At 49.9% G+C, this 19,502-nt stretch overlaps 9 protein-coding genes across 9 annotated transcripts; 6 read left to right on the plus strand and 3 right to left on the minus strand.

The window, feature by feature from the left end:
* Positions 1-498: 498 nt before the first annotated feature.
* Positions 499-2,731, plus strand: N7529_004261 (pseudouridine synthase PUS7; the record flags this gene model as incomplete). The annotated part of the gene is made up of 2 exons (XM_057239788.1): positions 499-710; positions 763-2,731. The coding sequence occupies 2 exons, from the start codon at positions 499-501 to the stop codon at positions 2,729-2,731; spliced, it is 2,181 nt and encodes a 726-aa protein (XP_057099083.1).
* A 236-nt stretch (positions 2,732-2,967) lies between these two features.
* Positions 2,968-4,059, minus strand: N7529_004262 (uncharacterized protein; the record flags this gene model as incomplete). Its single annotated transcript, XM_057239789.1, has 1 exon — positions 2,968-4,059. The coding sequence occupies one exon, from the start codon at positions 4,057-4,059 to the stop codon at positions 2,968-2,970; it is 1,092 nt and encodes a 363-aa protein (XP_057099084.1).
* Positions 4,060-5,390: 1,331 nt separating this feature from the next.
* N7529_004263 (uncharacterized protein) lies at positions 5,391-7,000 on the plus strand (the record flags this gene model as incomplete). Its single annotated transcript, XM_057239790.1, has 2 exons — positions 5,391-5,668; positions 5,752-7,000. The coding sequence occupies 2 exons, from the start codon at positions 5,391-5,393 to the stop codon at positions 6,998-7,000; spliced, it is 1,527 nt and encodes a 508-aa protein (XP_057099085.1).
* A 58-nt stretch (positions 7,001-7,058) lies between these two features.
* Positions 7,059-8,859, minus strand: N7529_004264 (FAD-binding oxidoreductase; the record flags this gene model as incomplete). The annotated part of the gene is made up of 6 exons (XM_057239791.1): positions 7,059-7,336; positions 7,391-7,596; positions 7,649-7,982; positions 8,042-8,132; positions 8,196-8,592; positions 8,648-8,859. The coding sequence occupies 6 exons, from the start codon at positions 8,857-8,859 to the stop codon at positions 7,059-7,061; spliced, it is 1,518 nt and encodes a 505-aa protein (XP_057099086.1).
* A 767-nt stretch (positions 8,860-9,626) lies between these two features.
* On the plus strand, positions 9,627-11,188 carry N7529_004265 (uncharacterized protein; the record flags this gene model as incomplete). The annotated part of the gene is made up of 2 exons (XM_057239792.1): positions 9,627-9,728; positions 9,788-11,188. 2 exons carry the CDS (start codon positions 9,627-9,629, stop codon positions 11,186-11,188), a joined length of 1,503 nt encoding a protein of 500 aa, XP_057099087.1.
* Positions 11,189-11,330: 142 nt separating this feature from the next.
* N7529_004266 (uncharacterized protein) lies at positions 11,331-11,613 on the plus strand (the record flags this gene model as incomplete). Its single annotated transcript, XM_057239793.1, has 2 exons — positions 11,331-11,380; positions 11,463-11,613. The coding sequence occupies 2 exons, from the start codon at positions 11,331-11,333 to the stop codon at positions 11,611-11,613; spliced, it is 201 nt and encodes a 66-aa protein (XP_057099088.1).
* A 471-nt stretch (positions 11,614-12,084) lies between these two features.
* N7529_004267 (elongation of very long chain fatty acids protein) lies at positions 12,085-13,755 on the plus strand (the record flags this gene model as incomplete). The annotated part of the gene is made up of 2 exons (XM_057239794.1): positions 12,085-12,873; positions 12,934-13,755. 2 exons carry the CDS (start codon positions 12,085-12,087, stop codon positions 13,753-13,755), a joined length of 1,611 nt encoding a protein of 536 aa, XP_057099089.1.
* A 678-nt stretch (positions 13,756-14,433) lies between these two features.
* On the plus strand, positions 14,434-17,673 carry N7529_004268 (glycoside hydrolase family 35 protein; the record flags this gene model as incomplete). The annotated part of the gene is made up of 5 exons (XM_057239795.1): positions 14,434-15,228; positions 15,293-16,289; positions 16,339-16,632; positions 16,690-16,849; positions 16,902-17,673. 5 exons carry the CDS (start codon positions 14,434-14,436, stop codon positions 17,671-17,673), a joined length of 3,018 nt encoding a protein of 1,005 aa, XP_057099090.1.
* Positions 17,674-17,824: 151 nt separating this feature from the next.
* On the minus strand, positions 17,825-19,407 carry N7529_004269 (putative MFS transporter; the record flags this gene model as incomplete). Its single annotated transcript, XM_057239796.1, has 2 exons — positions 17,825-17,991; positions 18,057-19,407. 2 exons carry the CDS (start codon positions 19,405-19,407, stop codon positions 17,825-17,827), a joined length of 1,518 nt encoding a protein of 505 aa, XP_057099091.1.
* Positions 19,408-19,502: the final 95 nt, after the last annotated feature.

Below are 19,502 nucleotides of genomic sequence, written 5' to 3' on the forward strand. Positions count from 1 at the left end.
ATATATAACTGAGATTCACTTTGACATTTTGATTTCAATCGGTTACTACTCAACGACCACACATTTTAGATCAGTCAAAAGGAGTCATATCGTTGGCCTGATATCAATATGTCTTAGAAATTATTACTATACATTCGTGGAGAAAAATTGAGTTGAAATCGGCACTTTTTGCTATGTGTGGGTAAAGACTCATTAACATCTATGTAGTGTACTAGTCCACAAATTCAAGCTGACGGGGAATTCAACTGGGTTCAAAATAAAAAGACCATTTATTCCAGGTAAGTTTGAATACACAAGAGATCACATAATGCAATGAATTGTAGTAAAGCAGAACATATACTCTGTATGAAGATTGAAATTGTATAGAAAACCGTCCAAATGGGGTCTAGACAGAGGCCCACTTTGATCTTATCGCGCTAACCCGAATGGTAAAAGAAAAGTTCGCGGAGCGCATTCCTGTTCCTACATCCAACCCCACCATTACAAACAGTTTACAAAATGGAGAAGCCTGATATCGCGGAGTCTCCTCGTAAGCGTCAGAAGACCGACGATGCAGGATCAATTGCGATTGCCGCCGGTGGCGACGGTGCAGCGGACGCCCCGACCAGCACCGCAGTCTTCGATGCTCAGGCTCTGAAGGAGGTTGAGGTCGGAATCACAGAGTTCGTGAGCAACGATACTGAAGGATTCTTCGGTGTTTTAAAAAAGAGGTAAGTTGTCAAACTCCACTGGATTGAGGTCTTTGCTGAGTATTTTCTGTAGATACACCGATTTTGCGGTCAATGAGATCACAACTACCGGCGAAGTTGTTCACCTCCGAAACACCAATGCGCCCAACACTTCCAGCAAGCCTGAGCCTGCGCCTGTTGCTGCGCCCAAAGCCCCCGAGACCGAAGCTACCCCGGCAAAGGCTGAGGAGCAGCCCGCGGAATTCAAGGTGTCAGAAGAGGATCACGCTCTTTTAGTCGAATACTTTGGTGCTCAAAATGCCACTGATATCATTGCGCTTCACAAAAAGGCCATGTCCAAGCCAAAGTCCCGACCAAGCGAATTCGGCAAGATCACTTTCCCCGTCGCCGATCGTGACCTGCGCACCAAGATCCACCAAGCCATTCGTCGCATCTTCAACTCGCAACTTGAGTCTACGACCGATTCAGAGGGCATGATGGGAGTTCTTGCAGCGAGCAATCGTTTCAAGCGCGATGCGGGAGCGGGAGCAGGCCGTGGCAATGGCCGATCTAACAACAATCGAACTAACTGGGCTGAGCTTGGCGGGCCATACCTTCATTTCACCATTTTCAAGGAGAATAAGGATACCATGGAAGTTGTGTCATACATCGCTCGCTCGTTGAAGATGAACGCCAAGTCTTTCCAATTCGCTGGAACCAAGGACAGGCGCGGTGTGACCGCTCAGCGCGCCTGCGCTACTCGTGTCCTTGCTGATCGTCTTGCGCGGTTGAACCCTACTCTTCGCAATGCCCAAGTCGGTGACTTCGAATATCGGAAACAAGGATTGGAGCTGGGAGATCTGATTGGCAACGAGTTTGTGATTACTCTGCGTGAGGTGGAGGTTCCCGGTGTGGATTTGAAAGATCCCCAGGCTGCGGTTGCCAAGACCTCTGAGGCTGTTAGCACTGCCTTGAAGAACCTCTACGAGCGCGGATACTTCAACTACTACGGACTCCAGCGATTCGGAACATTCGCAACCCGAACTGATACCGTCGGCGTCAAGATGCTGCAGGAGGATTACAAGGGTGCATGCGAGGCCATCTTGCACTATGGCGCTGAATCTTTGGAGGCGGCGATGAAAGGCGATGCTTTCACAGCGAACATCAGCAATGACGATAAAGCTCGCGCTATGGCTATCAACATGTTCCAGACTGGCGGCCACGGTGGCATGAACGACGCTCTGGAGAAGCTTCCTCGCAAGTTTTCTGCTGAGCAAAATCTCATCCGTCACCTTGGCAGATCCCGAAGCGATTACTTGGGTGCCTTGCAAACAATTCCCAGGAACCTGCGGTTGATGTATGTGCACGCATACCAGTCGCTCGTCTGGAACTATGCTGCCAGCGAGCGCTGGCGTCTTTACGGCGACAAGGTGGTGGAGGGTGACCTTGTAATTGTTCAAGAGCACCGCGAGAAGGAAGAGACCGCTCCTGAGACTGCCGCTGAGACTATTGATGAGGATGGTGAAATTATTATTGTTCCCCAGGGCGAAGACAGCGCGGTTGCAGCCGAGGACATGTTCACTCGCGCACGCGCACTCACTGCCGAAGAGGCAGCCAGCGGTAAATACAACTTGTTTGATATTGTGCTTCCCCAACCTGGGTATGACATCATTTACCCCGAAAATGAGATGAAGGACTTTTACCGCCGCTTCATGGCCAGCGAGCAGGGTGGTGGCTTGGACGTGTCAAAGATGCGCCGTCAATGGAAGGACATCAGCCTCAGCGGCAGCTACCGCAAAGTCTTCAGCCGTATGATGGGCAACAACTACTCGTTCGATGTGAAGCTCTATTCTCAGGACGATGAGCAGTTTGTGCCGACCGATTTGGACATCATGAAGCAGAAGCAAGACGTGCAGCCTGCCACGACAGAGAACACTGGTGATAAGATCGCCGTTATCTTGAAGTTCCAGTTGGGCTCCAGCCAGTACGCAACCATGGCTCTTCGGGAATTGACCAAGGGCAAAGCAGTGGCCCACAAGGCTGACTTTGGTGGCGGCCGCTAAGCTACGAAACGGCTGCACATATCTGTACTGTACAAAGACTTCAAAGGCCCAAACTATGAACACCATTATGGCCAGGATTTTATAGTCATATTCAAGTAGCTAAGCATACACCAGGCAGCTTATCAGTATATTCCCCAAACACTTTCCAGATGAACCCCAAAACGCCCATTTAACATAAACATCAGAAGGTCCCATCGATCTCAACTCCGTATCATATAATCGTCTTCAATTCAAAATCACCGAAACCGCCTTTCCTCCAGCGATCTCGGCGAAACCGGCGACAACTCATCATTAAAGGACGACACATCCGAAACCTCATCAAACTCGCGCCTCCTCCCACGTCTCTCCCCATCCGAAACATCCGAAACAGCATCATCATCGACACCCCTTGCTACAGGCCCAACCCCAACCTCATCATCCTCAAAATCCTCAAAAGGCATCCGCGCCAAGTGCCTCGATGCCCTCCCCAACTGCTTCTCTGTAGCACTCAGCCTATGATCAACAGGAACAGCTACCGCAACACCCAACTCAGCCTGCGAAGCCCCAGAACCTGGCGAGTGCGAATAGCGCATGAACGACTGGCTAGGGCTACGTCCTCGACTCTCTGTCGAGGGGGACACGCTGATTAGCGGGATCGGCAGGGACAGTGCTGTCGTTGACCTTGGCTCGGTTGGATTCATCAATTGCTGGGTTGATACGGCCGTCATTTGTCCTGCTGCGATGTGGTAGGGTGGTGGGAGGGAGTTACGGTCCTTGGTTCTGCGCCTGCGGCGAATTAGGAAGAAGATGAGGGCTAGGAGGAGCGCGAGGCCGATTATTGAGACTGGGACCGCGATGGCGATTTTGGTTTTGTTTGATGGGCCGCCTGAGAAGGTGCCTGGATCGCTGGTGTCGCTTGTTGGGTCGTGGGTTGCGGTTGTGGTTGTGGAGGTTGTTGTCACTTGGGATGCAGTTGAGGTTGGTATCGGGCTGGTTGTAGTTGATGTGGTTGAGAATAGTTGTGAGAAGGTTGTTGAATTCCCTGTGCTGGTTGATGGATTCCAGGTCTCGGAAGTTGAACTTGAAGTATCGCTTGGAATATATGTCAACCCAGTAATGGTTAACTCGGTATCCATGCTTGTTGCTGGGATGCTGCCAGGTAGAAATTGGTCGGTGGATTGCGTTGGATCTGGAGCTACTGATGGCTCTGGGTTGTAATCTCTAACTTTTGTGTCTGCATTTGAGGTCAAGGCCAAATTGGCCGCTGATTCTGTGGATGCAGCTGATGCATCGCTGGATTCTGATCCTTTGGGACTCCCAGAATCAACCCATTGCATGCCAATGTCCATATTGATAACGGGTGTGTATACGACCATATCACACAGAGTCGAAAAGAGCCGAAAGATAGTGTCTCGGGAGACCTTGGTCTTATGTGATATTTTCAGAACAAAGATAAACAAAGATAAATATCTGTCGCGAGATACTAAACGCCCACTGACACTGAGTGGCTAATATAGTTCCATTCAGTTGGTTTGAGTGATCCCCGACTCCCTTCAACATATAGTATGTAGAATCGTGGACTTTACAATATGAGTAAGAAAGGGATAACAAGAGTATACCAAAAAAAAAAAAAGGAAATACAGAAGATATGCAGGAATCACGAAGTACAAGTGTACAGCCCAACGGCCCCAAGGTGGGGTGTGAAGCACTGCCTTTGGGGTCCGACAAAGAAGCGACTTAACGCAGCGCTAAACTCGGCGCGTATGCATACATACTCTTTCGGCGTCTTGTGGATTTTTACCTTTCTAATCTTCCACAAAGTAAACATCGATTGTCTTCAAACCAGACTCGAACACGGAAGAAAATACTTGGCCAAATCGATCAAATGCATTCCATGAGGCTCAAGAGTTGCTATTTTTGTTAAGTTCAAATATATGGGGGCCACGTATTATCAGCACAAACCCCAAACTGCTTTGTGCTTAGTCGTTGAATGCGCAGGCTTATATGGGGGATTTCACCTTTATTATCCCTTGTCGCTTTGAAACGCTCATGGTATACGAATGACCACTAGCCATTTTGGGCTTTGTTCGAAATATCAAAAAGGGAAATACCTTTTCTGGAAGTAGCCAATGCCATAGACTTATGCACCTGTGGTCTTATCTAAAAGTTATGTATGAAATAGAGCCATCCATGGATACCTCTCGAGCAAGGGCTATCAAGCCAGTAGCCTTGGTCAAACTAAAGTCATACCCGGGAAAAGGTTGTTTCTCGTCAATATGTTGTCCTCTCGAGTATTATTCTATAACACTCAGTCAAATGCACTAAATATTTAGGTAGGCAGCGGTGAAGTTGCTAAAAATATCCCAAGTGGCTTAGACTGCACGATGCTTCCCAAATAGGTCAAGGGATTTCCGAGGTCGGCAAAAGAAGCGAAACCATCAAACAGAAAGCACTATACTGTACCTACGTTGTAAGCAGATTGCAAATACTATTATTCTTAGGTCATTTTCAAGGTTATCTATTCGTTCTACCTATGACTGCAATTTGATTGGCTTACTAAGCTCACAGTGGCGACCTCGGGTTCCCCCGCATTTGTGTTCACCCCAGAACGGAAGTCTGTTGTTATCCATGGAAGCATTTCGCTCATTTCTGTTGCCTGCTCTTGCGATTCTTGGTCGTGATGGAGGGAAACATTCGTGATTGCGCCGACCATTCCCAGTCCAGCCTGTCGCTGTCTCGGCATGGAGTGCCTCAGAATGAGGACCCAAGGCGCAGGCTACTACTGATCTATATCCATGGCTTTATGGGCTCAGAGGCTAGCTTTCATGACCTCCCTGCACATGTGCATGATATGTTGACCGCTTCTCTGGCTGAGTCTCATGTGGTTTACACCCGCATGTACCCTCGATACAAGTCTCAAGGTGAGATTCAAACAGCAGTACAGCATTTTAGCGCCTGGTATGTGATTGCATCATAAAGCACTATGTTCCTTCAGCACGATGCCAGTCAGGTACATGAACTAATGATTAACAATAATACAGGATATCACCGCATGAGGCGGATGACCTAGATGTTATCCTGTTGGGACACAGTCTCGGTGGAATTCTCGCCGCGGATGTCGCACGTCTAGAAGTGAATGGGCAACCGAAGCATCGCATCCTAGGAGTTGTAGGTTTTGACGTTCCCTTCCTCGGGATACATCCACGTGTGGTTCCCACTGGAACCAGCGGCTCGATGCCCAAGAAAGGACCAGCAGCCGAAGACAAATTGGCTGGAGCACAAGAATCATTAGGCCTGGAAACGCCTTTTAAACCCGCATCGTCAAATCCCAACTTTGATCCTCCATTTATGAATGATGTACGATTGGTTGACCGTGGTTTCTTCAAAGGGATCATGCACTTTGTCAACAAGAATGAGAACAACCTCACACGATCAATCATTGACCGGGTTGTGTCGCCTTTGAAATTCGCGGGCTGCGTTAATAATTACTCTGAGCTTCGTCGTCGATACCGACACCTTATGGACCTGGAGGCTGCCGAGTCTAGTCCTATGAGGGTACGTTTTGTCAATTATTACACTGCGAGTACTGGCCGCCCGAAGAAGGAAAAGAAACAAAAGCCTCCAAAGCCTCCAAAGCCTCCCAAGGCTCCTAAGGAACCCAAAGAAAAGAAAAAGTCCAAGAAGTCGAAAACTTCCAAAGAAGCCGGAGATATCAACCACCTCGAAGATCCCACTGTGGATGCCGAAGATAGCGGTCACATTAAGAATACAACGGAACCTCCGTCGCAGGAATCAGAGATGTCAAGCGACTCCCCCAAAGATAATCACCTACCGGCCTTGGACGAACTATCACTCCAAGAACAACCCCTCGAGCCAACCTTATCTCATTCTTCTTTGGAAACCGAAAAGGCCAATGATGAGAAATTTCCACGAGTAGATGAGATAAGTATCACCTCCTCCGTCTCAAGCGACCATAAAGACACACAATCCATCTCCGAAAGTGTCTCAATCACAGAAAGTGCCTCCTTCGCACCTTCGGAGTCTTCAGATCCCTCTAAGCAGCAACTTCGCAAGTTCATCCTGCTACCCTCACATCACTGGAAATACAATGATAATTCGCAATGGGTGCCGATATTAATGGAGAACATGGACGAAGTCGAAGCGCATCAGTCCATGTTTATCCCACAGGGTGCAAATTATGACCACCTCGTTGGAGAAAGTATTGCACTGATCGAGCAGTGGATCGAGAATGATCTCAGTCGACGACTACTGCAGGAGGGTCTCGACTAGAAACATATCACTCCTCAATCATGTTTTGCCTTCACAATATAGAGCTATGTACACATTATTAGACCGTCTTCGATAGCAGCCATCCATCGTTTTGCAGCTTTTGGAATACACCCCGTGGGTCAACCGCATCGGCGATAGATCTTAGCTTTCTCACGTTCTCAGCGCCATAAGAAGCGAGTGGATCCTGGTCCCGCGAGCAATAGTTCGAATACTTGAAATCAAGATAGGTTCCGTTCTTCCGTGCCACGCTCTCGGCAAGATCCACGATCTTGCGGCTGGCTTCTAGCACAACGGCGTCATCCTCTGGATTTGACCAGTCCATCAGGACCACGAGCCCTATTCAAATCAGTACATTGTAAAAGAATCATTAAAATGCAATGAGCCACATACATTGTTGTGACTGGGCTGTGAGACCAAGAGGATCACCTCCCTGGTTAACGCCGGCTGTGAAAGCGCTGGGTGACATCGGCTGTATGGTCAGAGTGACACGCGCCCCGGGAACATCTTTAAGGGCATCTATTTGCTGTAGACGGCATTCTTCCACAGCATTGTACAATTCCAGATCGGGCATACTTGTCATAATTCGTATGTCATGGCTGTTCGGGACACATTAGGAGGTGAGTCAATAGCAGCACACCGGGAACATACCTCTTTGGTTCGGTTACAGTGAGTTCGTCGAAGATTGAGACAATCTCGAGAATACTGTAGATTTTAGGAGGAACCATGCTGACCAAAGGCTCAATTTCATCAAAGACATTGAAAATAGCGGGTTGCTCCTCGACAGGGTCGGCATAGACCAGAATCAGCGTGGTGGCTTCCTCGACCGTGTGCCAGATGAGAGTTGCTTTTGAGTCCTTTTCGCTTGCCTTGTGGTACTCCATGATAGCTTCGCAAATCTTCTTGTTTTCTTTGGGCGCGTAAACTCGACCTTCACACCACACTTTGTTGGAGATTGCCGACATAGTGACCTTTGTCACAATACCTTTCAAAACACGGATTAGAATGAACTATCATATTACCGGATTTGACTACTTGTCTTACCGAAATTAGAGCCTCCGCCTTTCAGAGCCCAGAAGAGTTCCTTGTTGTTAGTAGCATTAACCTTTGCAACAGTCGAGTCTGCTAAAACAATCTTTTTGAAGTCAGTGAGTCTGCTGGGTCTAGACGGGCAAAGTCGATAAGATGCGGATCTTACCTCGAACTCAACAACCCCGTGGCAACTTAATCCACGCTCACTATTTTGAAATGAAAGGCCTCCTCCCAGAAGGAATCCCGCCACACCTATCGCAGGCTGACGACCCCCAATGACTGCGATATCATGTTCCTCAAGGGCCTTGTAGACGTCAATCCAGACAAGGCCCACGCCAATATCGACTGTCAATTTGTCCTCAGAGACTGTAACGGCGTTGAGATTCTTCATAGATATAACTACCCCGCCATCGTTACTTGAGAAACCAGGGTTGTGCAGATGGCCACCACCACGGACGGAGAACTTGAGCCCGAGGAATTGACAGAGGGCAAGGATCCTGCCTACATCCTGCGGGGTTTCTGGTGAGATGAAAATGCCTGGGGATAGTTCGCAGCTTGTTGACCTTGTATTTAAGTTTAGTCAGTTTAGTATAGGTAGACGACACGGGAATTATTTACCAGGTGGTTTTGGTCCGCTCGGAGAAATCGATATCACCCTGTACACTGGCATTATCGCCAAAGATAAGAGGGAAGATCTTCTTGGCTGTCGATAGGCGGCGATCATCCTTGTCAGCTTCGCTTAGGGCATGAAACTCAGTAATGATTGTCTCGACATTAATTGTCGTGTCAAGGACCCGGAGGGTATCGAGGAGAATGGAAATATCTGCCATTTTGGATAATGATAGGATTTTTCAAACTGTCTTCTGGGAAGGGGTTTCATCCCTTTCAAAGCGGAACATGGTGAGATTTCAAGAAGGGCAACAGTTTTAGCCCCCAAACTAGGCGCCCAGCTGCATGGCGCTAGGAGGGGACTGTCTTGGATACAGAGCCAGTATTATCCTTACATCCTGATTCGTGTAGATAGGTAATATATATCGATCGGTCGAAATTTCCACGATGCAAATTAGTTTGCGGAGTAAATCCGGGTGAATCGATCGGGACGTGAGTCAAGTGGCTAGTGCGGAGTATGGAGTAGTAGTCTGTCTGTTATTGCTTGTCCCTCCGCTTCTTCCTTCTTTACTCCGTAATCACAGGTCAATTCCTCTCTAAATTCTCACTATAGTTAGATATTCTTGCACTAGACTTGATGTTGTCCATCTTATCGGATGTAGAGTGGGAATTGCTTTTTGTGTATTGTACTACATAGTGTAAGATACACCTTATTTCCAGAAACGAAACAAGAACAAAAGGAAATGGCCTATTGAGACTATACAACCAAATTTCTCAGAACTATATCAATGCATCAATGGATCACTATACCACTTCGTTTAGCCCTAATTAAGCTCTATAGTACATACCATACATAGTTAAGTACTGCGGGGAATAAACTTCTGTTCGCTGATCAAATGCTTGATTGGGATCTCACGTGATCGAGTGGGGATATCGTCGTCAGTCAACCACTTGAAGACTGTCATCCCCACACTCTGCAACATACATAATGAGTGGGTTACGCGATGTTATGAAAGGTGGCTGGCATCCCAAGGGCAAGGATGGTAAAAAGGAAAGCTGGCGCGGTGATTTCAAAGGAATCGATCAAGTGGTAAGGTCACCCCTCGCAGACTTACAATTCAGTCATTAACATCGACCTCTACTGGCTAGGCTGGATGGATGGGGAAAGGCCCCAGGGACTCTGACAAAGACGACAAATCTGAGCATGTCTCCCAACCAATCTCCTCCCTAAAAGACCCTTCTTCTTTCGGTCCCCCTCCCAAGCATATCAATTACCACGGAGCAGCTGCGGTGCCAAATCAGACAACCCCCGACCGGCGGGGCCTAGGAGCCCCGTTGTCCCAGGATCAGATCGAGACCCAGGAGGTGCATCGCCAGCAAGCGGCTGCCGAGGAAGAAGAAGAATCCCAGAGACCTCCTCCGCCTCCGGTCCCCTATCGCGTGGACACGACCGGTCTATCTACAGACAACCTCCCTCCGCCACCCCGCCGGATAAACTCTGCGAGTCCCGCTTCAACGAGCTCAGTCTCAAAACCTCAGCCGCCAAAACCTCCACCTCGACTTCCAGCCCGCAGTGGCTCTCCCAGCTCCGACCCGCCCCCCGCTTACTCCGCACCAGTGGTCTCCCATGATTATATCAATCAAGACGCCTCGTCCCGCCTCGCAAACGCTGGCGTTTCGGTCCCCGGATTTGGGATTGGGGGAAAGGGTCGCCAATCGCCTGCAAACGCGCCCGTAAATGAGTTGCAGTCTCGATTCTCGCAGATGAGCACTGGCTCAAGGTCTCCCTCGGCACCTGCCCCACCCGCCCGGTCCTCGACCACAGACTCGCTACAAAACTTCCGTGAGCGTCATGGGGACAAGATTGATGCTGGAAAGCAGAAGTACAGTGATTTCCGTGAACGCCACGCGGATACGATTGATTCTGGTAAACAGAAGGCTGGAGATTTCCGCGAGCGCCATGCCGACACAATCGACTCGGGAAAACAGAAGTACGGTGACTTCCGTGAACGCCACGCAGACACCATCGACTCCGGCAAACAGAAGTATAGCGATTTCCGCGAGCGTCATGCAGATTCTATCGATGCAGGCAAGAACAAGCTAAACGGCTACAAGTCTCGTCTCACGGGCTCCCCAGCGCCTACCCCGCCGGCCCGGCCCGCGTCCAGCACATCAAGCATGAATCTAGAACCAGCAGAGCCCGCCCGTGGCTCTTCCTCGGTCCAAGACTTCCGCGAGCGTCATGCAGACAAGATCGAAATGGGCAAAGAGAAATGGGGCGGCGTCACATCGCGCTTCAACACCTTTGTGGAAGATCGCAAGTTCTCCAACGACGCCAACAAGCGGATTCCACGTCCACCTGCTCGCCCTAGTTCCATCGCGCAACCTAGTGCTCCTGCGTCGCCTGCTGAAGATCTCCAGAGTCAAGCACAGCGCAAGAAAGCCCCTCCCCCACCTCCGCCCAAGCGAGCGGAGTTTCGTGCGCCCGCTGTGGATGCGCCCTCATCCCCTGCGCCTCCGCCGATTCCCCACGATACCAGGCCCCGCTGATGTGTACTTTTAGCTGTAAATAGCACAGGACATTTCGGGAGTTAGGGCGTTATAGACGATATCGAACGAATTTGATAGTATGACGAGCTTTGTAGATCTCTCATAGGCTGTACTATAGTCCCTTTCACCCTATCTCCTCGATATGACCGAGGCCGCATGTGACGATCCGGTTGGCCGTCTGATTCTTGTAGGGTATATCTGATTGCACATTCTTGGTATGTTGGGACAACCAGAGTGGTTTATAACATCCCCAACAAGCAGCTGATCCCAAAAGATCGTCTGAATATGCAATCGCATTGACCTTGAGACCTCTGTTTGTCGCTAATGTGCTTAGTCATCTATTCTCCTTGGAAGCCCCCGGAACATTTCTTGAAGATGCAGGTGCCAAGTTAGATGTTGTGTCACCTCAACCTGTCAATATCTAAGGGATTGGTGGAAGGTTGCCTAGAGTGTTTTTTTTTCTAGTGCAACAATTTTGATCAATTGTCTCAGTTTACCAACTTGGCACCTTTTTCTTGCTTGAATCTCTCAAGTCCATCTTGTCCGATTGAAAGGGATAGTCGAATATTCTATGAAATAAGGGCTCGAAATCAATTTTGAACTCACTTCTTCTGACTCTGTTCACTTGAGTATTTCTATGCAATTCGAAGACTCAAGAATGAATCATTACAGAGTGGCGAGTATTCAACCTCGGCTGAAGCCAAGTTTCCCAACAAACGTTGAGCCCCACTATAGAAGGATCATCGATCGCGGATTGCCTTGTTGAGAATTTAAACATGGCACTTTATCTGTGGAGCTCTACTTCTTTTTTTTTCCTTTTCTCTAGATTATTCTTTTGATCCTCCCTTGCTACAACGTGCGCTATATTGACGCATATTGTTCTTACTATAGGGACCATGTACGACTTCAATGTGCCCACCGAATTTGGCCAGGCCACTGTCCGCATTGGTCTGCCACCTGCTTCCCTTCTGAGCTTCCCTCCCAATGAGCTCCCAGTGACCATTCCCGCTCCTCACGTCGACACTGCAACATGGAAGCAACCATTCAACATTCCGAATGACCTCTATAACCAGCTCCTCGATGTGCGCGTCCCAATTACAATTGCTAGTGTCTATGCGATCACCGTAGTGTTGATCAATCGCATCAATAAGAGTCGGGGGTATAAGCCCTACGCGTTCAGCAACACGCGCCTGTTCAAGCTGTTCGTGGTTCTTCACAATGTCTTCCTGGCTGTGTACTCTGCGTGGACTTTCGTCGGCATGTTCCAGGCCTTCCGCAGCTCTTTCCCGGACCGCGATGATGCCCATGGCTTGGTTGGTGTTGTGGATTCCCTGTGTAAAATCAACGGGCCTCGTGGGTACGGCAACGCTGCTACCTACAGCCCCATTACCAACCAATGGTCCATTCCCAACTCTTCCTTCCACCTGACGAACGGTACGCCTGACCCCACAGATGTCGGTCGTCTCTGGAACCAGGGTCTGGCATACTTCGGCTGGCTCTTCTACCTTTCCAAGTTCTATGAGGTCGTTGATACCGCAATTATCTTGGCTAAGGGCAAGAAGAGCTCAACCCTGCAGACCTACCACCATGCTGGAGCTATGATGTGTATGTGGGCTGGTATCCGCTACATGGCTCCTCCTATCTGGATCTTCTGTCTGGTGAACTCCGCTATTCACGCCATGATGGTAAGTCGAACACGCGCAATCCTCCGCCGAACCCATATGCTAACTCTCCCTTCCTTCTAGTACACATACTATACCCTCACAGCCCTCCGCATCCGCGTCCCCAACCCCATCAAGCGTAGCTTGACCACTATGCAAATTACCCAATTCGTTTTTGGAACCAACATGGCCGCCGCCTACCTCTTCGTCCACTACACAATTCCCTACCCATCTGGCAGCGCAGTTCTGAACCAGCTCTCCGCAGCTGCCTCTGCCGCAGCCTCTATCGAAACCGGCACAATCCCCTGGTTGAAGAAGCTTGCCTTCCGCGCCGCAGGTGCAGAGGGTATCGCCGAGAACGTCGGCACTTTCCACGCCGCCCCAGTGCAGCAATCCGGCTACTCCCAGCAGATGGTGACCTGCATGGATACAACCGGGCAGGCCTTTGCCATCTGGCTGAACGTCTCTTACCTCCTCCCTCTGACCTACCTGTTCGCGCGTTTCTTCGTGCGTTCCTACTTGAACCGCAAGGACACAGGCATCAAGCAGCCCACCCACATGGAGGCCGCCGAGAAGGCCGGTATGGACGCATTGAAGAGTCTCAGCCGGGAGATCCGCAAGGCTGCCATTGAGGGCGAGAACAGCGAGTTCACCACCGATGACGAGGTGATGAAGGCTCGTGTGCAGAAGATCGCCGATGCTTCGGTCCCCGACTCGCCTGTCCGCACGCGCTCGGCTGCTTCCAAGAAGGCTTCGGCTTCCGCTAGTCGGTCGGAGTCTGAAGAGGGCTTCGCTACCGTGCCTTCGAAGAAGGGGGCCAAGAAAAGCAAGGCTGAGAAGGGTTCCTCTCCCACTACTAAAGTCGATGTCGAGAACCCTTTCGGTGTCCTTGATAACAATGCTTGAATGCCTATAGTGCCGTACCGCATGACTTCGGAGTTTGGAATAAAAATATCGAATTGATCGGTTGTAATGGCTTTATGTATCGGATCACGGGGCCTACGGGGCCAACGGCTTTTCCTGCATTAAGACTATTCCCGTTCGTCTTGGAACTAGAGTGGATTTTGATTGCTTTTACAGCGTCTGATGTTTTTCGAGCTTTTTGTTATTACTTTTTTATTATTTTTTTACATTGTCGCCGGGTTATCACGAATTCCCGGTTTGTATTTTAGCACAAAAGTAGTTATCTTGATTGCCTTCTCTTCGTCTTCTCAAAATACGTATGTTTTACAAGATTACACTCCCTTCTCCACGATCCACAACACTCCACTTCGGAGTAACATCCACGCTAAAGCTGCCAATTCGCATCGTGAATGGCGGAAAAACCTAGAGCAAACGCCGGAAATTCGACAAATGCAGCGCGCGAGAGAGGGAAAACCGACGACATTGTCTCGCTTAAACTACGGCAAAACACCGGTGCCTGTACTCTAATATCGATGTGGCTGATTTGTGCATGGAATACCCCTCGCTCAATATAGGATGAGGCAAAATAATGAGAGCAAAAAATACACGGGGACAGTATAAATTAACCATGATCGCCGCAAAGGATATCCCAAAGCGCAATTCCGCGGCTCGAAGTCCAAGATGGCGCGCCTCTTCAATTGCCTGCTCTTGCTCTTCGCCTGTCTCGGAGTCTCAATACAGGCAGAAGACCAAACCCAATGGCCTCTCCAAGACAATGGCCTTAACACCGTCGTCCAATGGGACCACTACAGCTTCCAGATCAATGACCAGCGAATCTTCATCTTCAGCGGAGAATTCCACTACTGGCGCATCCCCGTCCCAGCACTATGGCGCGATATTCTCGAGAAAATCAAAGCAGCCGGCTTCACGGCTTTCGCCTTCTACTCCAGCTGGGCCTACCACGCCCCGAACAATAGCACGATCGACTTCACCACCGGCGCCCACGACATCGTTCCCATCTTCGAGCTTGCCAAGGAGCTCGGCCTATATATCATCGTTCGTCCAGGACCGTATGTCAATGCCGAAGCCAATGCTGGTGGCTTCCCGCTTTGGCTTACTACGGGTGAATATGGCACGCTGAGGAACAATGATACTCGGTATACGAAGGCGTGGACCCCGTATTTCACTGAGATGTCTACCATCACTTCGAAATATCAGGTTACTGATGGTCATAATTCGATTTGTTATCAGATTGAGAATGAGTATGGCAATCAATGGCTGTCTGATGCTTCGCTGCGCGTGCCCAATGATACCGCTATCAATTATATGGAGTTGCTTGAGGCCAATGCCAGGAAGAATGGCATCACTGTTCCCTTGACAGCTAATGATCCCAACATGAACTCCCACTCTTGGGGCAAGGATTGGTCCAACGAAGGTGGAAATGTCGATGTCGCCGGCGTGGATTCGTACCCTTCGGTGAGTATCTGTTCCCAGGATACAGGAAAGAAAAGAAAAGAAAAGAAAAGCTAACATTCTCAAGTGCTGGACCTGCGATTTGAGCCAATGCACCTCCACCAACGGCGCCTACGTCCCCTTCCAAGTCATGGACTATTACAGTTACTTCCAAGAATCCCAGCCCAACATGCCAAGCTTTATGCCCGAGTTCCAAGGCGGTTCCTACAACCCCTGGGGCGGACCTGAAGGCGGCTGTCCCGGCGACATCGGCGATGACTTCGCCAATCTCTTCTACCGCTGGAACATCGGACAGCGCGTCACCGCCATGTCTCTGTACATGATGTTTGGTGGGCAGAACCACGGCGCGATGGCTGCGCCCGTCACGGCCACGAGCTACGATTACTCGGCGCCTATCTCCGAGGATCGCTCTATCTGGTCGAAGTATCACGAGACAAAATTGCTGGCGCTGTTTACTCGCTCTGCGGCGGATCTTACGATGACTGAGTTGATTGGTAATGGAACGCAGTATACGGACAACGCCGCCGTGAAGGCCTTTGAGCTCAGGAATCCAGAGACTAATGCGGCGTTCTATGCGACTTTCCATACTAATACTTCGATTTCGACTAATGAGGCTTTCCATCTGAAGGTTAACACTTCTGTCGGCTCGTTGAATGTTCCCAAACATGCTAGTTCTATTCGATTGAATGGACATCAGTCGAAGATTATTGTGACGGATTTCACGTTCGGTGGAAAGACATTGCTGTACTCCACTGCCGAGGTTCTTACCTATGCTGTCTTTGACAAGAAGCCTACCCTTGTGCTCTGGGTTCCGACGGGCGAGTCGGGTGAGTTCAACATCAAGGGCGCGAAGAAGGGTTCTATCGAGAAGTGCCAGGGCTGTTCGAAGGTGAAATTCGTGAAAGAGCACGGCGGCTTGACGACGTCTTTCACACAGTCCAATGGCATCACTGTATTGGAATTTGACGATGGCGTCCGAGTCGTTGTGCTTGATAGGACCTCAGCGTACGAATTCTGGGCTCCAGCTCTCACGGAAGATCCATTCGTTCCGGAGACGGAAAGTGGTATGTTTACTTGCTATCCTCAAAAGCCCAAACGCTGACTTTTTCTCAGTTCTCGTTCTTGGCCCATACCTTGTCCGAGGTGCTAAGCTCTCGGGTTCTAAGCTTGCTATCACCGGTGATGTCGTCAACGCGACTTCGCTGGAGGTGTTCGCTCCTAAGAGTGTGAAGTCCGTCACTTGGAATGGAAAGAAGGTCTCGACTCAATCGACTGAGTATGGAAGTCTGAAAGCTTCTCTCAAGGCCCCTAAATCTGTGAAACTGCCGGCTTTCTCTTCATGGAAGTCGAACGACAGTCTTCCAGAGCGATTTACGGCATATGATGACTCTGGCGTTGCTTGGGTTGGTAGGTTTGGCTCTGAACAACACAGCCCATGATATCAGATGGCTAATATCCACATAGATGCGGACCACATGACGACACTGAATCCCCGAACCCCAACCAGCCTGCCTGTTCTCTACGCAGACGAATACGGTTTCCACAACGGCGTCCGTCTCTGGCGTGGATACTTCAACGGCACGGCGACCGGAGCCTTCATCAACGTGCAGGGAGGAAGTGCCTTGTAAGAACAAGTCCTCATAAAATTCTATATTAATGATACTAACACCAACCAGCGGCTGGTCCGCCTGGCTCAACGGCGAATTCCTCGACTCCTATCTCGGCGACGCCACCATCTCTCAAGCAAATCTAACCCTATCCTTCGCCAACGCAACGCTAAGCACGACAACTCCTAACGTCCTCCTAATCGTCCACGACGACACAGGCCACGATGAAACGACCGGCGCCCTCAACCCCCGTGGAATCCTCGATGCCAACCTCCTCGGCTCTGAAACTGGCTTCACACACTGGCGTCTGGCCGGCACCGCAGGCGGCGAATCAAATCTCGACCCCGTCCGCGGCGTGTATAACGAAGACGGCCTCTTCGCTGAACGCGTTGGCTGGCATCTTCCCGGCTATGATGACTCGGCCTGGAAGGAAACTAGTACTGGCTCTGTTCTCAGCTTCACGGGCGCTACTGTCCGCTTCTTCCGCACCACTATTGATCTCGATCTGCCTGCTGGCACTGACATTTCAATTTCGTTTGTTCTTTCTACGCCCTCCGGTACGGATAAGTATCGTGCGCAATTGTTTGTCAATGGGTATCAGTATGGTCGCTATAATCCCTTCATCGGGAACCAGGTTGTTTATCCTGTTCCTGTGGGTATTTTGGATTATGCGGGTACTAATACGGTTTCTGTTGCTGTTTGGGCACAGACTGAGGAGGGGGCTAGTATTGGTGTTGACTGGAGGGTCAACTATGTTGCCGATAGTTCCTTGGATGTCGCTTCCTTGGACACTAAGGATTTGAGACCTGAGTGGACTGAAGAGAGGGTGAAATTCGCTTAGTTGGGGATTTATAGTGGGTTGAAGTTTGTATATGTATCGAGTGGAAACTACATATTGCGTAAGGAGCAAAAGCTGTCGTTATTTGAATTGTACCCCTCTAAAGTTATTTCAATGGCGCACATAAGAAGACTTGAAAATGAATGATATCTTTTTAAACCAAGAACCGGAATCCACGGCGGCTTCCCTCACCAGGAACAGCACCCTCAACCTCCTCGCCACGGTCAAGCTGCTTGTTGAGTCGGACTAGCATGAAGCGGAGAACGGTTGCTGATACAATAGCGATAAATGCCGTTGCGCAATTGACCGACATAGCAGGCACTGGTCCAGAATTAGTTCTCAATTACTCATGGCTCGGATGATTGATGAAGGGGATGAATACATACCAAAGCGTGGGGCATCGCTATTGGGGTACATGTAGCTAGCGTAGATACTGCTAGCATTACTAACGCAATTGATAGCTGCGAGTGCAGCAGCACGCTTCGATGCAGGACGGGGCAGAGTGTTCGAGATCCAGCCCAGGGCAACGACATAGCCCGCGTAGAAAGACGGCACCATCAGCATCATTGCCACATAGCGGGGTGCCGTGCCTGTTGTTGTAGCTGCGATGATAAACGCCACGACGGAGATGTATAATGGTGCCGTGACGTGAAAGTATCTTTCACCCGTCCGATCTGCGTGCCATGCGTTGGCGAAAGCACAGATGACTGCCAAGCAGTAGGGTGGTGCGGTAAGTAGAAGAGTCTCGATGTTGCCGAAGTTGAGGGTTTTGACAACTGTGGGGAAGAAGTTGGTCACGGAAGCGGAAGAGACGATACACAAGATCATGAGCATCAGAATCCAAGTCTTGATATCAGTGAAGGCGAGCTTGGCGCCGTGGAGGAAGGTTTGATGCTCGCTGTCAACCCAGTCGTCTTCGCCGATATCCTCTTCCAGGCGCCAAATCGCAAGTTCTTTCTCTTCTTCTGACAGCCAGCTAGTGGTACGCGGAAAGTTTGGCAGGACCCAAATGGCAGCAAAAGCAACCACAATAGTGACAGCACCTTCGATGATGAACAGCCATCTCCAAGCACGTAGTCCGAGGACATGGTCCATGTTACTTGTAATTCCAGCCGCAATCAAGCCGGAGAAAGCGCCAGATAGCAAGGATCCCGAGTACAGCGCCGCAGTACGGAATCCCAGCTCCTTGCGGGTATACCAAGCGCTCAGGAAGTACAAACAGCCTGGGAAGTAGGCTGCCTCCACGAAACCAAGGAAGAATCGAATTACCACAAGACCGGCATAGCTTTTAGCGGCAGCTGTTGCAGTAGATATGATACCCCATAGTACCATCGCAATCGGGAGGTATAGGGCCGGCTTGCCGAATTTGTTTAGCATCAGGTTGGACGGGATCTGCATTAGCAGGTAACCAACAAACAAGATGCTGACGCAGGTTGCGAATTGGTTACCTACTAGGCCTAGGTCTTCTTCCAAGCCCGCCAATCGAGCTGAGGCAATATTGTTTCGGTCGAGGTAATTCAGGATGTACATGATGATGATCATGGGTAGCAGTCGCATGTCGATCTTGCGCACCAAAGCCCTTTCGGCTTTCGTGCGCTCTTCGGCCGTTAGGTTGGCGACGTAGGCAGGTGCTTCCTTTTGGGGATTCGGCTTGTCGGCGTTGGCGACGATTTCGACATTTTGACTGCCTGCCTTGTCAACATCCCCCACTTCTATATCCGAATTTCTGGGAGACATGATGGGCTATTCTTGCGCTCGCCTGGGGGAATAGCAAAAGGTATCAGAAACGAAGGGAAATAATTGAGTTAAGTAGCAAAGCCACTCGGCTTGTC

This window comes from Penicillium soppii (assembly GCF_028829465.1).
Source record: "Penicillium soppii strain IBT 18220 chromosome Unknown utg000004l, whole genome shotgun sequence".
NCBI classification, from domain to species: Eukaryota; Fungi; Ascomycota; class Eurotiomycetes; order Eurotiales; family Aspergillaceae; genus Penicillium; species Penicillium soppii.